General features: G+C 45.8%; 1 protein-coding gene across 1 annotated transcript in view; it reads left to right on the top strand.

The window, feature by feature from the left end:
• The window catches only part of STARD10 (StAR-related lipid transfer (START) domain containing 10), a 28,462-nt gene extending 12,079 nt beyond the window's left edge, over positions 1-16,383 (top strand). The window contains exons 2-6 of the mRNA XM_006885554.1: positions 12,319-12,466; positions 13,129-13,232; positions 13,948-14,065; positions 15,697-15,749; positions 15,965-16,383. Coding sequence (XP_006885616.1) covers positions 12,319-12,466; positions 13,129-13,232; positions 13,948-14,065; positions 15,697-15,749; positions 15,965-16,210 — 669 coding nt within the window. The 3' untranslated portion in view covers positions 16,211-16,383. The remainder of the gene's footprint in view (positions 1-12,318; positions 12,467-13,128; positions 13,233-13,947; positions 14,066-15,696; positions 15,750-15,964) is intronic.
• The last annotated feature ends 341 nt before the right edge of the window (positions 16,384-16,724 follow it).

Raw genomic sequence — 16,724 nt, 5'->3', positions numbered from 1 at the left:
GCATAAATGTTGGCGCTCTTCTCCTTATTCAGGCTGCAGTTCTTTACTAACTGAGCATCTGCTGTGCACCAGAACCTTCATTAGGCACAGGAATGCTGAAGTGAACAGATTCCACCACATCATAATCAAATTAACTCATTCATGATAGAGGGAGATACCAGTGACTGGTGGGAAAAATGAAGGTTAGTCCCTGAGTCCAGCCTGGAGAATTTAAGGGCAGGTCAAGCATGGGAAGGGAATAGCTGCCCTGAAGTTTGAAGCCATATAATCAGGAAAGGTTTTAGCAAGGAGAGGTCCAGGGAAGACATTCTGGCAGGTATGGAGGAGGAAGTGCCTCTGTACCCCTCCCAGCAGCACTGAGCAGACCTCCTCTACGCTATACACTGGCCTGGCCCCCACTGCAAGTGCCTTTGTTTGGGCAGGCGCACGAAGTTGGGCAAAGGACTTGGGGATCTCTATTCTGGCAATCAAAGGCCAAAGGCCTCTCTTAAAGGCTCTGCTCTGGAAGGAAACAGAGGAGAGGGCCCTGGGGAGGAGAACTGGGAACAGGGAAATCAAGAGTTGACCTCTATGTACAGCTGTGGCCCCCAGGCCTGACTTTGCATCCTCCAAAGCCTTGTCTTCCTCTCTGACAACATGAGTGCCTTGCCAGACTTTGGGCTGTGAAGGAACAGTGGGTGGGTTTGTACAGGACTTTAGAGTCAAACATCCATCATCCTTTCTTGCCCACCCACCCTATTCAAGATCTGAGGCATCTTAAAAAACAAACAACAACAAAATCTTTGTTGCTAGTTTTTCTGTGTGTCGCCTTTTGGGGACTAGCAAGAAAGTGCTCTCCTCAGGGACTGAGAAGGCAGATGAAGCTGCTGAAGCCTGGTGCTGGCAATGCGAGGCTGGCAGCTAGCTGCTGCCAAGGGCTTTTCGTTCAAGTCTTACTTAATTCTAATAGGACCACTCTGAGGGATGATTGTCACTGTTTGACTGATGAAGATACTGGCATTCAGAGCTAAAATATGTTGCCAAGCCACAACATAGTCCAAGCCATACATTATAGCCTCTGGAACTGCCATGTAAACTGTGAGCATGTGGGAACTGGCTGGGCCTCCTGAGATAGTGGATGGCCTGAGGCCCCTACAAGAGGGCTTGAAGGAGCAGAGCCCAGTGCTGGATTTCTGCAAAGCCTGTCCCTGCTTTTATATCCCACTGAGATCTGAGATTGAGTCAGAAGAAGAATCCATGGTTTTAGACTCCATGGTCAGTAAACCCTTCCAAGTCTGATGAACACTGCATGTTGTTGATGTTGTTAGGTGCCGTCGAGTTGAGGATGACTCATAGTGATCCTATGAACAAAAGATCTGAACCCTGCTCTGTCCTGTGCCATCCTCACACTTCCTGACACACAAGAGCCCATTGCAGCAGTCACTGTATCAATCCACCTGGTTGAAGGTCTTCCTCTTTTATTTTTATTATTTTTATTCTGACTTAAGTGAAAGTTTACAAAGCAAATTAGCTTTCAGCCATTCATGCACATTTTGTTTTATAACTTTAATTATAATACCCACGGTGTAGCCAGGGAGCTCTGGTGGCCTTGTGATTAGAAGCTGTGCTGCAATCCCAAAGGCATGTGGTTTGAATCCACAAGCTGCTCTGCTGGAGAAGGATGGGCTGTCTCCTGCCAGGTGATTTACTGCCTCTAAAAACCTGAGGGTCTGCTGTGAGTCACTTCTGGCTCAGTGTCACACAACAACATTAGCAACAGTGTAATCAAGGTATATTCACTTTCTTCCTGTAATTCTTATTTCCATTCAACCTTTTACCTTGCCCATTTGACCTTATATGGTTGGTTTTTCTAAGGATTGAGTGCCTCCATGGTGTTATTATTCTCCTATTTATGTACCTCACACTATCAGCTAGTCAGTTTTGACTCCCAGCAACTTCCACTGAGTTTCCAAGACTATAAATCTTAATGGGAGGAGGTTGCTCATCTTTATCTCAACAAGCCTGGGTTAGCAGCACATGTTATAGACTAATTCACCATAGTTCACTTTATAGGTCTGTTGTTCAGTTGCAAGCTGAGCCACAGGCGCGAGTTTTGTTCCAGCTAGTCCACTCTAACAGGGCCATAGTCTTGGGAGTTCCACTAGTAAGCCTGGCCATTTTCATGTTTCTAAGTTTTGTTCCACAACCTCCCCCTCCCCCATTCTATCCAGGGCATTGTGTTGTGATTCCTTCAATAGTGGTAAGTAGTGGTACCCAGGCACCATTTAGTTCCTCTAAATGGGTCACAAGGTCATGGAGGTTAAGGATGGAGCAGTCCATTCGTCCTTTGGATTAATTGTTTCTATGCACCTTTGTTTTTCTTCCCTCTTCTTTGTTCTTGACAGGGGAGACCAATACTTGCACTTTAGATTCTTTCCCTCAAGCTGTTGAGACCTATCACTGCTCACTAAAGCAGGATGTCAAACACTGCCTTGGTGGATCTAAATAACTGTTGATTAACTTAGTCTCCGATTGTTAGCATATTTGAATTATCTGTGCTAGTTCTGCACATTGGTAAAGGTAATGGAAAGTTGTGCCATATTATGGTCTAACACACTGCTAGGCTTTAGTTCTCTGCTCTATCACTTTTTAGCCATATGACCTTGGTCAGTCATTGTTCCTCTCTAGACCTCAGTTGCCACTTCTATAAAATGAGGACCATGATACTGAGTTGTTAGGATTTGAACTGATATCTGCAGAAGACCTAGCTAGGTGCTCTTGGCAAGTTGGTAGGTGTGGTTTGGTGACAATTAAATTTTGCCCCTGCGTAGTCCTTGGTGCTCCTGCCTCCTTTTATAGGATGATGAGTTGGTTAGTAATTTGGGATACATGGTAATGGTTATTGAAATTGTGATTGCTGGACAGTTCTATGAGTAATTTGATACCCTGTCCCTAGTTGTGAACTCTTCCTCTTATTTGAATATGGTTCTGGTGAAAAAGTGCGATTTATTTAATAGTTATCCTCTTTAAAAGACAGTCTGCTGAAATGTAATATGAAAAGTGAAAAGTCAGTTTAGCTAGCCTAGCCAGTGGGATGTTTTAAAGCCGGTGGGATGTTTTAGAGCTAGTGGGGTGTTTTAGAGCCCAAGGGAACCCCTGACCCTTTCCTAGACCTCAGTTTCCACAGTGGAACCTGAAGAAAGGATGAGGGTAGACAAGGCCAACTCCTGGGTTCCAAGGGCTTGGATAATCTGTGCCATATAAATCCCATGTTATTGTTGTTAGGTGTCATTGAGTTGAATATAACTCATGGCAACCCTGTGAACAACAGTTCTGAACCCTGTCCTCCTGTGCCAACCTCACAATCTGACACATTCAAGCCCATCACTGTAGTCACTGTGTTAATTGAGGCTCTTCCTCTCTTTTGCTGTCCCCTCACTTTTTCAAGCATGATGTCGTTCTCCAAGAAAGAGCCTTTTCTAGCAACATGCCCAAAGTATGTGAGACAAAGCTTCACCATCCTTGCCTCCAAGGAGAACTCTGGCTACACCTTCTCCAAGACATATCTGTTTATTCTTTTGGTAGTACATGGGATATTCAGTACTCTTCTCCAAAACCACAACTCAAAACTATCAATTCTTCTTCAGTTATCCTATTCATTGTTCAGCTATCAGCAGTATAGCAAGTGATTGAAAAGACCATGATCTGAATCAGGCATACCTTAGTCTTTAAACTAACATCATTGCTCCTCAATAATTTGGAGAGGTCCCCGACTACAGATTTTCCCAGTGCAATATATTTCCAGATCTGACTGCTGGTACGAAGTGTATTGATTGTAGATTCAGTACACTGGGATGAAGTCATTGATAGTTTCAGTCTTGTCTCTATCTATCTTGATGTTGCCTATTGGTCCAGTGGTGAGAATTTTTATTTTCTTGACATTGAGACTGAAGTGTTTGATCTTGTGTAGCAAGTGTTTCAAGTCTTCCTTACTTTTAGCAAGCAAGGTTGTATTATTTGCATAACAAAGGTTATTAATTAGACCAAAAGCATTGGAGACACACATCACTGCTTTTGAGGGTCTGAGGTTGAGACTGAAATCCACCTGTTTGTGTATCAGTTTAATTTTTATTGACTAGTCTTTGTCCCTCAAGTCCAGACACTGTCTCATGGAGGTAGCCTCACTTCTTTCCCCTTTTCTCAGATTGGCTACTTTCTGGGGTCTCAGGGAGAGATGGTTGCTCTGCCACCAACCCCCACCCCCAGTGCTGACACTCTGACCTCCCACAGGGTAAGGGATAGGAGGAGAGAGATGAGTGGTAGAGTGAGACACAGTTTGAGCATTGGACCTTGCTCTGTATTTAATTACTTAAGCCTCTAGGCCTTAACACCCACTTAGTCCTTTTGCCTGAAATGCCCTTCTTGCTTTCACTTGTTCAGCTCCTTATCCTTGTAAGTTCATTCACCTTTGCTTCCACAGTTCCTATGTGCTTCTCTCTCTCAGCCCTGCTTGTTTGTATTGAGATTTTTCTGCATTTGAGTCTTTCTTTACCTCTCCACTTGAAGAAACTCTTCAGGAATCAAAGCAAAATCTGCCTCTGGGGTCCCTACTGCCCAGTTGCAGGTCTAGTGCCAGCAGCTTCTGATAGCAGTGAATTGAATGGAAGAGCTGAATTGAGAAAGAGAGGTGTGTAGGGTACAAAATATAGGGAGACACATGCAAATTTGATGTAGCCTTAGCTCTGTGGAAGGTGACTGGAAACCAGTGCAAGCGTGCTTCATCCACCTCTTCTTCCCTCACCTTTCCTACTTCTTCAAAAACTCATTGCTGTTGAGTTGGAAGCAACTCATAGCTGGCCCTCAGTGGTTTCCTAAAGTTGTAAATCACATGGGAGATGACTACCTTCTTACTCCCAAGGAGCTGCTTTGTTGTTGTTATGTGGAGTCAGAACCAGATCATAGTTGACCCTCCAGCAGGTTTTCAGATGCTGTAATAAGTCACATGGAAGGAGATCACTGATCTTTCTCCAGTACAGGGCTACTGGTAGATTAAAACTGCTAGAGAGGTGCAGCCTTTGGGTTAATAGTGCGGCTCTCTGTGGACTAGGCCCAGAGCTCGCTTTCCTACCTTCAGCCCTTGTAATACCAGCTACTACTAGACATACTACATGTATTATCTCACTGAATATAATACACCCCCATGAGTTAGATAACCTTGTTAGCCCCATTTTTCAAATGAAGAAACTAAGACTCAGAGGAGTTAATCTTTGTGCTCAAGGGGAGGAGCTGTGATTTGGATCTAGGATTGCTCAACCCCAAGGCTTGAAGGGGTTACTCACCTTTGTTGTACAGTCCCTCTGACTACTGATCTGTAGGGATTGGCATTGGGAAAGGGGACAGGTATTGGTCACAGGGGTCTGTGGAATTCTTGATCTCCACTTCATGGAAATTTGGAGAAAGTAGAGTGCAGGGACACAGCCTTTAGTTTCGCTAGTGTCAATCCAGAAGTCACTTGTCCCGCAGGGCCTGAGTTTTGTCAGTGTAAAGTGGCTGCATGTCAGTCTTCCTGCTGTCACCAAGTTTTAAAGGGCTTTGGTGCATAGCTTGGCATCTTGGCAAAACAGCCCTCAACCCCTCAGTTCCAGTCTCTGGGAGGGGGAGCATTCCAGAGTGACTGTCTTACCCAGTGACCGGTGGTTGTGGGCCCTGGTCACAGGCCCACCCACTAGGTGCGCTCAGGTGACTTATCCCCGCCCCCCTCCTGGCCCTTCCAAGGCCTCTTAGAATTACATCTTCCCTAGTGTGGTAGCTCCCACCATTGCCTGCAGCCTTGGCTGCCAGCAAAAACAATACCGGATGTAATTTCCCCCGCTTGGCGCAGATGCGCTGCCTCCTGGGGCTGTGGAAAGAGCTCGGCCTGGAGCCAGACTGCCGCCCAGCGCAGGGACGCTTGTGGATGCTTGCTTACCTGACCCGGCGACATGGTTTGCTTGTTTCACTTGCCGCTCTGCAGTAACCAAGATTCTCACATTCTCAGTGTCCTCTTCCCAGCCCAGAAAACCTTTGAGGTTTTCCTCTATAAAGATAAAACATTATGCTGAGTTTACACTCTGACTCACATCTGTCTTGTTGCACCATGTTCTTTCCCCCCTGCAGCTGCCTCAGAAGCATGACCTCCTAGCTGTGGGGCCCCCAAAGCCCTTGAGGCCTGGCCCAGGAGCCTGGTGACCCATCCCAGAGTGCATCCAGCCCTGGGTGCAGCTGAGCCCCTGAGCACAGACTCTAGCCAGAGGGAAAAGGCACTCCAGGTTAGAGCCTAATCTAGCCATGATGTTTTGTTGTCACAACTGTATACTCACCTCTCAAGATACTACATTTGGGGACTTGAAAAGCCAAACCAATTTCCACATTTCCATTTAGAAATGTTCTGGTTTGCTCAGAATTCACGCTTAAGTGTTCTTAATGAGAAAAAATACAGAAAGACTGGGTTGCCAAGGCAGGCTTTACTGCCTGCTTGCTGTATGAGTTGGGCAAATTGCTTAATCTCCTGAGCCTCAGATTTCTGTTTTGCAGTAAAGGAATAAAAACCTTATAAATTTGGGGTAAAAGGTGTGTGTTGAATGTCTGATGCAGTCCTTGGGCAGTAGTGTGGCTGCTCCATAGAAAGCTGTTTGGATGCTAAAGATGTGAGGTCTGCCCTCTGCTGTCTTCCTCAACCCCTTTCTCACAGTCACATCCTTCTGTCACTTTGTTCATTCATTCAGACCTCATTAGTATATTTCACTCTAGAAAAGTTCTCCAGTCTCGCCTTCATCTTCACAACCTATAACTGGTCTAGAAGTATCAACAATTGGTCACTCATAGTCTGTTACTGTCATTTATTTTATTATACAAATTGGCCCAAATTTGACCTGCGGTGGAATGAACAACCAGTAATCCTATCCTGCCCAGGACTGAAAGCTTTGCCAGGATGTAAGACTTTCAATACTGAAATAGGGTGAGTTCCAGCAGACCTAGATGAGTTGTTCACCCTACCAGGGGGAGATCTTCAACACCTGGCTTCTGTGTCTGTTGGATAAGGTCTTAGCATTCTTTGAATGTTTCCTCACTCTCTGATATAATAACATATTAAGGACATATCTCAAAGGAGCTTTCGTGGTGTAGACTGTAGTAAATTGCACTTCTAACCCAAGAACTGTGCACCTCTGGTAGTTCCACCAGTGGCTCCATGGGTGGGGGGGAAATGGGTGGTTTTCTTCTGTGAAGATTTACAGCTTTAGGAACCCGAGGGAAGGTTGCTATGAGTCAGAATTTACTTGATGACAATGAGCTTGAGTTTAAAGCTGATCTTATATTTTGACTCAGCCGTGGAATGAACTATTTCCCTCAAAATATGTAAAATGAGGGAGCTTTTCAACATACCCTTTCCTTACTTATCAATATAGTTAAGTTTCAAAGACTAGGTTGTTAAGTGAAAATTGGCATTATATCAGAATGGAAGATGGCTACCTCAATCACAAATGATCACAAATGAAGGATGAGTACATTCATACACGGCTGTCTATCATTACAGGACTGCTAAACCACTCAGAGTCATGTCCCAAACAAGCTGACACATTAACTTACCCATCACCACCAACATTACTCTCACTTTGTACCTCAGTGCACTTAACTACCAGATATACATTGTTAGTGTGAAAAATAATTGAGCAGGAGATGCTTTCTTGTAAACAGGCAGTATTAACTAGCAAGATAGTTAGTGAAGAGTATGCATATTAAGCTATACTACAGCATGGACATTCCAACCAGACAGGACTCATTCCCCTTTTCCCTCGACAAGCCATGCTCATCTCCTTTGCCCTTACTGATGTCAGGGTAACTTGGCAAACACCAGTCTTCTGGACTAACCATCATCCTGAAACCTGATCATTCACCCACTACACAGAATTGACTCCTTAGTGCCCCTCACTGGACAGTTTAGGGTACTGCCCCATTTCCAAGTTGGTGTCTCTTCTGGGCACTTCTCAAGGAAAGCTCAAATTCACCTCTGATTCTTCTGTACTCAGCACAGGGTTGGAGATGAGAGTAGAGGTGGGGTTAATGATGAGATTGAGTCACATCCTGTCTTAGAGCTTAAGAGCAAATAGGAGGAGAGAAGGAGGATGATTTGTTCAGGGTTACACAGTGATTCTCTGAATGCTCAAGGCTCTCTTTGAACTTGAATTTCTTTAATTCTGAAATCAGGCTAATACCTCAGAGTCTTGCTGGAAGAATAAACTGAAATGTGGATATAGCACTTAGTACAGTGCCTGGCACATGGTGAGTGCAGCTCACAGTATCTCAGAGGGACATTTCTATTTCAGTTTTTTTTCATTATTGAAGAAGCAGTATTGTACACTAGAAAATTAGAAAAACAGACTAGTAAAAACAAAACTGTTAAATTCTTATCATTTGGAGATTGCCATTGCTGACACATTAGTGATTTTCTTTCCTTATTTCTTTCTGTGCATTTGCAGTATAATTTCCCTAAATGAGATTATACTCTACATTCCATTTTTTAAATTTCTTTTATTATTATTAATTTTAATGAAAGTTTACAGAGACTGAGGATTTCCATTCATTCATTATTGCACTATTCTCCCTGCCCACCCCTCCCTCCCACCTCTACATTCCATTTTCAATGTGCTTCGTTTTGGGCAACAATCCCCATCATTTTATTTTAGTAAATTTTTAGTGCATCTAATATATTGTTTTTATGTGCCATTGAGTTAACTACGACTCATAGCGACCCTATGCACAATAGCTCTAAACCCTGCTCTATACTGAGCCAATCTCACTGTCTCTGACACACCTACCCTTATTACCTCAGTTATTGTGTCAATCCATCTCATCTGGGGTATTCCTCTCCTGTGCTGTCCCTTGTCCCTTCCAACCATGATATCCATCTCCAAAGACCAGTCCCTCCTGGCTACGTGCCCAAAGTATGTGAGACAGAATCTCAAACTCCTTGCCTCCAAAAAGCAGCTTGATTTCACCCTCTCCGGGACAGATCTGTTAGTTCTCTTGGTGGTCCAGGGTATGTTCAAAATTCCTTTCCAAGACCACACCTCAAAGGCATCAATTCTTCTTCTGTTATCTTTGGTCACTGTCTAGCTCTCTGATGCACAGCAAATAATTACAAAGACCATGACCTGGATCAGGTGTACCTTATGACATCCTTGCTCTTCATTACTCTGGAGAAGTCCTTGACAGCAGATTTCCATAGTGCACTTTGTTTTTTGATTGTGGAGCCAAGCATGCTGAAATTGTTAATAATCTTAATCTGTTTTCCATCCTTCACGATGCTGCCAATTGGTACCTTGGTGAGAATCTGTTTTCTTGATGTTGACCTTCAATCCATATTGCAAACTCTAGTCCTTGACCCTCTGCAGCAGATGCTTTAGGCCCTCCTCAGTTAAAACAAATATGGTTGTGTCATCTGCATAATGCAGGTTGTTGATGAGTCTTCCTCTAACCCTGATGCCATATTCTTCCTCACAAAGTCCAGCCTCTCAAATTATCTAATCTGCATACAGATTGAAAAGGTGAGGAGACAGGACACATCCCTGATGTACTCCTTTTCTGATTTTGAACCATGCAGCGTTTTCCTTGCTCTTTTCTGATGACTACCTCCTGATCCAAGTATAGATTCTGCATCAGCACAATCAGGTGTTATGGGATTCCCATTCTTCTCAAGGTTAACCACAATTTATTGTGATCCATACAGTAAAATTCCTTTGATTAGTCAATGAAACACAGATAAACATTCCTCTGGTACTCTCTTGCTTTCTGCCAAGGTTCATCTGACATTGGCAGTGATGTCTCTAATGCCATGGCCTCCTCTAAACCCAGCTTTTATTTCTTGTAGTTCTCTGTCAAACTTTTGGATAATCTTCAGTAGGATTTTGCTTGTCTGATATTAGTTATATTGTTCAACAATTTTCACACTCTGTTGGATCCCCTTTTTTTTGAATGGGAATAAACATGGATCTCTTCTAGTTGGTTGGCCAGGTAGCTGCTCTTTAGATTTCTTGGCACAGCGTGGTGAGCACTTCCAGAGCTGCATCTTTTTGTTGAAATATGACAGTTGCTATTCCATGAATTCCTGGGGCCTGATTTTTGCCAATTCCTTCAGAGCAACTTGAACTTCCTCCTTCATCACCATTGCCTTTTTGAACATAAGTTGTTCCATGAAATACTTCTGTGTCAGTCAGTTCTTTTTGGTATAGTGACTATGTACTTCTTTCATCTTCTCTTGATGCTTCCTGGATCATTCATTACTTTGCCCACAGCATCCTTAAGTATTACAACTCGAGGCTTGAATTTGTTCTTTTGTTTCTTCAGTTTAAGAAATTCTGAGCTTATTCGACCGTTTTGATTTTCTGGCTCTAGCTCTTTGCACTTTTCATTCTAATACTTTTCTTTGTCTTCCAGTGCTGCCTTTTGAAAACTGTTCAGCTCCTTAACATCTTGATTTCTTCCCTTTGCTTTGGTTTCTCAGTGCTCTAGTGCAATATTTACAGTCTCTTCCAACATCCATCTTGGTCTTTTCTAATGCTCTGTCTTTGTGATGACCTTTTGCATTCTTCATGGATAATATTCTTGATATCCTCCCATAGCTCAAGTGGCTTTCACTCATTAGTGTTCAAAGCCTCAAATCTGTTCCTGAGATGGTTTTTTAATTTGGATAGGATAGACTAATACTCAAACTATATTTGTGTTTTTCCAGCTATCCTCAAGATATCCCTTCTAGTTGGTATGTCCAAACCATTTCAAATCCTGGACCATGCTTTACTTTCTGGTTGTTGTATCTTGTAAGTCTCTCAGTTTCTTTTCTATTTTTGGTTCAATGAAGAAATGAGCTTTTAGGCCTGCAGAATGCCTCACTATCTGGTTTTCTTTTCATAGTGTCACTGAGCTTGTCCTTCTGTTCTCTGGGTGTGCTGGAAACTAAAGTTATGTATAAGACTCGCCGAGTCCAGTGGTACCTGTAAGGCCCAATGAATGCTGGTGTGTGCTTCTTGTGGCAACATTAGTGCTTCCAAGACCTACTTTTGGATTCAACACAAAAATTCAACTCACTACTATGAAATAGGAACCGACTCATAGCTGACTCTCCAGTGGGTTTTCAGAAGCTATAAACTGCATGAGAAGAAATTGACCATTTTTCTTTCTTGGAGATTGGTTGGATTTGAACCATGTGCTTTTGGGTTGGCAGCACGGCTTCTTTCCCACTAGGCCAGCAGAGCTCCCTAAACCTGGGATAAGGGAAAGCAATGGGATGCTCCATAGTGTGTATCACCTTGTAAATAAAAAGTAATGTGTTTGCGGTCTATTGGCATCCTATAAAAGCCCAGTTCTGAGAGACCTTTTTAAACCAAAAACCTTGTCTATTTGCCCAAGGGAACTTGGTCATGGGAGTTAGGCTGCTGTGTGTGTGTGTGTGTGTGTGTAAGTAAAATCACAGAACAAGGACACTTAATTGAGTTGAGTTTCATCTTGCTGAATGCAAATCTAGGGAAGCCTGGGCTCTTTTCACTTGCTTTGCAGACCTGTGATCAGAATTAAATCTCAGCTCTGCTACTTACATAATTTACTGAGTAACCTGGGACAAGTTACTCTCTGATCTACCAGTTCTTCCTTGGATTTTTTTGTCTGGCAGAGTTATAAGGATCAAATAAAACAAGGTATGCTCTACTGTTTTCTCTCCTAGACAGAAAGCTCTTTGAGGGTAAGACTAATAAATAGTGAAAATGTAAAGATATTTGTTGAGTGGAAAAAGAAATAAAAAGAAGAGCACTAGGAGGAAAGACTCCACTGAAGCTTTCCTTGGCACATTCCTTGTTCTTTCATGCATTTATTTCATTTATTTTAGTTCATGCTAGGCTCTCTGTTACATTGGCCATGAGCCTCTGCCTATGAGGAATTTTCAGTCTGGGAAGGAAGTACAGATTGAGGGACTTGGTATATGGAAGCCCAGGAAGCAGGCAGGGTGCTTCAGGAAGATTTCCTAGAGAAGGATACTGGGAAGAATAGGTGTGGATGGCTGGAAGGAACTGAGGGTGGAAGATGGTTTCCAGACACAAGGCTTGTCATTGGACATGGGGGCTTCTGGTAGGGGTTATACAGGTCTGTGGAAAGAGGTGGGTCGATCTTGGCTTCAGAGGTCCTTGCTCCTCCTCCTCCCGCTCTGCTGACTGCCTGTCTGCCCTCTGGTTCCCTGCCCAGGACTGGGGACACTCCCACATACCTTGTTTCTGAGTTTTTTGTGACTCTGGAAACCCATATGTCTGTCTGCAGTGCCGGATGGAGTGCCGTGATGTGCCAGCTGAGACACTATACGACGTTTTACATGACATCGAGTACCGAAAGAAGTGGGACAGCAACGTCATTGAGACCTTTGACATCGCCCGCTTGACGGTCAACGCAGACGTGGGCTATTACTCTTGTGAGCAAGCACAGCATGCTGATCCCCGGGCCTCATGCTGAGCTGCCTCCTTCCACCTCTCCTCCTTGTGGTCACACTGCTCAGGGTCCTGAATGCTGGGGTGTAGGGTTGTCCTGGGGAGGGTTTCCCCCAGGGAGAGCTCCATAATCTTCCATGATCTCCTTGTACACTGACAAACACTTGAACACATTCACTTGTATACTCACATACATTCATTCACATAAAAACACATTTTGCACATGCCTACCCACAATCATGTGCACACATAGTAATACCGCGGTCCTCTCGTACACTCACATGCCTATATACAAACAGTCCAACCAGGGAGGGGCTGTGTGAGGTTGTTAAGAGTAGAGGTGAAAGGGGGGAAGAAAAAAAAAAAAAAACCTCAACAGGCTAGAGACAATGTGGAAGAGGTTTCCTATTCCCTAGTTCCAGCTCTGAGACTGCGGTCTGATGGATGGAGATGTCTGTTTAAATCAGGTAGAGGGGACCCTGGCAGTTAACTAGGTATCTTCATATCTCTAGCTTCTGTCTGTCCTCCTTCACATCTTTTCTCTCCCTGTCTGTCCTCCGGTCCCCTGTCAGACCTTTGCACTCTCGAGTGCCTTTTAAGCAACTGGGCCAGTGGTCTGGCTGACACTGTCCCTTACACTCCACAGGGAGGTGTCCAAAGCCCCTGAAGAACCGTGATGTCATCACCCTCCGCTCCTGGCTCCCCATGGGTGCTGATTACATCATTATGAACTACTCAGTCAAACATCCTGTGAGTTGGCCTGCCCTCTCCATTTGGGTGCCAGGGGAAGGTGTGAGAGCTGTGCCAGCACAGCCTAGCGGGAGGCCCATGGCTTCAACCATGACTTCCCTATAACTCAGGGCCAGGTATGGGCTCCTCTGCGCCTCAATTTCCCTGCTGTACCATGAAGGTATGGCTCCCATTCTCTACTGGAGTTCTTAGATAGGTCAGGAGAGGGTAGTGTGAGCTCTCACTGTGGGCAAAGGGGTAGGATGGACCCATTTTGGTAAGCTATGCTCTGGGGAAGGCTTAGCCAGGAAAGGAGAACAAGAGGTGAGAGGCGGGTCCTCTGGCTCTCCATGAGGCTGGGCCCTTGGTCTCCATGCGCAGGACTCACAGGCAGGTACAGCTGGCCTAGGCAAGAGTGAGTGTCTGAGTGTTCATGACTATGAGGTCTGACCCCCGATGGAGGCTTCCCTGAGAGGAATGAAGAAAGACTTCAAGGTGCAAATGTGACCTACCCCTTCCCTGAGAGGAATGAAGAAAGACTTCAAGGTGCAAATGTGACCTACCCCTCACACCAGCATTAGGTCTGTCCTCATAAAGATTAAAGGGGATAAAAGATAAGAGCTAACCAGTGGGGAGTGTGTGTGCATGTGTGCGCATACGGGTGTGGTGTGTGTTCAAAAATACACCACTTCTGCCCCCACCCCAAGTCTCACCTCCCTGTGCCTTCCATCCCTAGAAATACCCGCCTCGGAAAGACTTGGTCCGAGCTGTGTCCATCCAGACGGGCTACCTCATCCAGAGCACGGGGCCCAAGAGCTGCGTCATCACCTACCTGGCTCAGGTAGACCCCAAAGGTGAGGGCTTAGCCCTGGAAACCTATTGTGGGATCCATCCCTGTATAACAGGGGATGGGACTCAATCCATTAGGGATCCAGAAGGGCATCTGCTAAGGGCTTTTTTGTGTCTTGGGGCATCTCCATTATAAACATCATTTGAACTAAAGTTTGAAAAGCATGGACCAACTGGTGGGCATGACTCCACTGAGAAAGCTCGATACCCTCTCTTTTCCTGGCCCCACATCCCATGCTCTGAGCTACTCTCTGCTTCCTGGCTGCTCTCACCCTATCTGCTTTGCTGGGTACTATCCTCGGCCCATCCTAGAGATCTGAGGTTTTCCAGGCCTCAGTTCTTGCTTCCTTGGGAGGGCTAAGCTGTTCCCATGACTTTGGTGGTGAGATGACCCCAGTGTCTCTCTCTTGAGGTCCATAGCCCTGTGGCCATCAGCTTTCTGGACTTCCCTCAGAATGGCTTCTAGGCACTTAGACTGAGTGCTTCTTCACTAACCTGCCCCTCCTCCTCATGACTCACCCATGCCAAGGGCCTGGAAGTCATCTGTGGTTCCTCCTCCTGCCTCAGCTTCCAAATCCAGGCATCAATTCTTACTGATTCTACCTTCCTGAATATCTTCTGAATCTGTTCTCTATACAGTCATGGCTACCTTTTCTGTCTATACCAGTCACAAGAGAAAGTTTTCAAAAGCAGTTGTCTGCTCATGACTTGACTCTGCTTAAAAATTCTTCTGGTGACTCCCTATTGCCCTCAGAATCAAGTCCCCTATCCCTCCTCATACCTAAGACTTTCCCATCTTCCTGTCAAGTTGCCCCTTTCCTTAAACCTAGGAGCACCTCTCCAACCTTTTCCTCCAGGCAAACTTACTCATCCCTCTGGATCTGTTTGAGATGTCATCTCTCTCCACCTGATCCCTCAGTGGAATCAGTGGCTCCTCTCCACCTGATCCCTCAGTGGAATCAGTGGCTCCTTGCTTCTGATGGATCTCTGCTGAGTTCCTCTCAGTCCCCAGAGCTGGCCCAGGATTGGTGTTACTGAGTGGCTGTGGAGTGAATGAGTGAATGAATGACTACAAGATGGGTATGCCTTGAGCATCTTTGCCCCTATATGCCCTGGCCCTTGCAGGGTGGAAGGGATTCAGGCCTGGGTGTCCCTCCCTGGAGCAGTGTTGAGTAGGTTACATTTCAAAGACAAAGCAGACAATTGGAAATAGGTTGGAGAGCAGTGTAGGCCTGGAGGCTTTCTAGGGAAAAGTGCTTGGAAGGACAGATAGGCAGAAGAGGAACTGAGCTTTGGGAAAGTATTGTCAGTGTGAAGGGATGTCAGTGCGAGGGGAGGGAGGTGACAGGCTAGAGCTCTACGGATTTCAACTCACACACAGACTGTGGCCACTTAGGATCCTTCCTTGAAGCTTTCTGGGACTTAGCAGGGGATGAGGATGAGGCTGACCCCGGGACCCTTAGTCTGAGGTAGAAAGAGTGAAGCTGAAGAAGGCCTGCTCATATATGGCCCCTCCCCAGGAGAAGGGGGAGACCACAGTCTGCAAGGAGGGGGCAGCTGTATGTGATGAGTGGAATCTGGGTTCCTGAGTCTGCTTCTCCCTTTGTCTCTCCACCACCCTTTCCTGCCCTCACAGGCTCTTTACCCAAGTGGGTGGTGAATAAATCTTCTCAGTTCCTGGCGCCTAAGGTGAGCAGTATTGAAACTTCCTGGAGGCTAAAAGACCAAAGCTTGGAGTCAGGAGCGAGGCCTGGGAATCAGGGTGGGGGCGGGGTTAAAGGTGAAGGGTGGAGTTAAGAAATTTCGGCATTAGGAGGCTGTGGGCTGGACCCCTGCAGGCCAAGGGAGGTGGGTTGGAGAGAAGACTTAAGCCATCACTAACTGGTGGGGCTGTGGTCCCGCAGGCTATGAAGAAAATGTATAAAGCGTGCGTCAAGTACCCTGAGTGGAAACAGAAGCACCAGCCACACTTCAAACCCTGGCTGCACCCAGAGCAGAGCCCGTTGCCCAGCCTGGCGCTGTCGGAGCTCTCAGTGCAGCACGCGGACTCACTGGAGAACATCGACGAAAGCGCCGTGTCGGAGAGCCGGGAAGAGCGCACTGGCGGCGCAGGAGGCGAGGGCAGCGACGACGACACCTCGCTCACCTGAGCATAGCACCACGGCAGGGACCCAGAAAGGACCTGTGGGCGAGCTGGGGCATGGGCACATCCTCCAGCACCCTCCTCATCCCCCTCCCCACACTTCTTGGGGGCATGGGGCTCAGACCCAGGCGTGCAGAGCGGCCGTCCTGGACACAGCCCCAATAAATGATCCCACAGCCTTTGCTGGCTCATCACTGCGCCGCCTGCTTCTCACCTGCCTGAGGCACCACCACAGCCCTAAACCCTACCACCCACAGTTAATTTTGTTGATTTTATTGATGCTCACCTGGTCTTTGCTCCTTTTAGCACCCACTCATTTCCAAGTGTGTAGCTTGAGGGGTTGTCACCCCCTGCACCTGGCCGTTTTTTGTCCCTTCCTTTCTCTCTGTGTCTGTTCATTAGTTTACTTTTCAGCCCTCTCCACCTACCTGTCCTTGTGGCATGCTCATTTTGCCACTGACCACAAGCTATTTGGTTATCTTTACTGTTCTAAGATAAGGAGTACAGGGCTGTAATATGTG

The sequence above is a fragment of the Elephantulus edwardii genome, unplaced genomic scaffold (genome assembly GCF_000299155.1).
Source record: "Elephantulus edwardii isolate Elephantulus edwardi_28Jun2011 unplaced genomic scaffold, EleEdw1.0 scaffold00044, whole genome shotgun sequence".
NCBI lineage: Eukaryota > Metazoa > Chordata > Mammalia > Macroscelidea > Macroscelididae > Elephantulus > Elephantulus edwardii.
The sequence above is the reverse complement of the archived record's forward strand: the minus strand, read 5'-3'. Positions and strand labels throughout refer to the sequence as shown.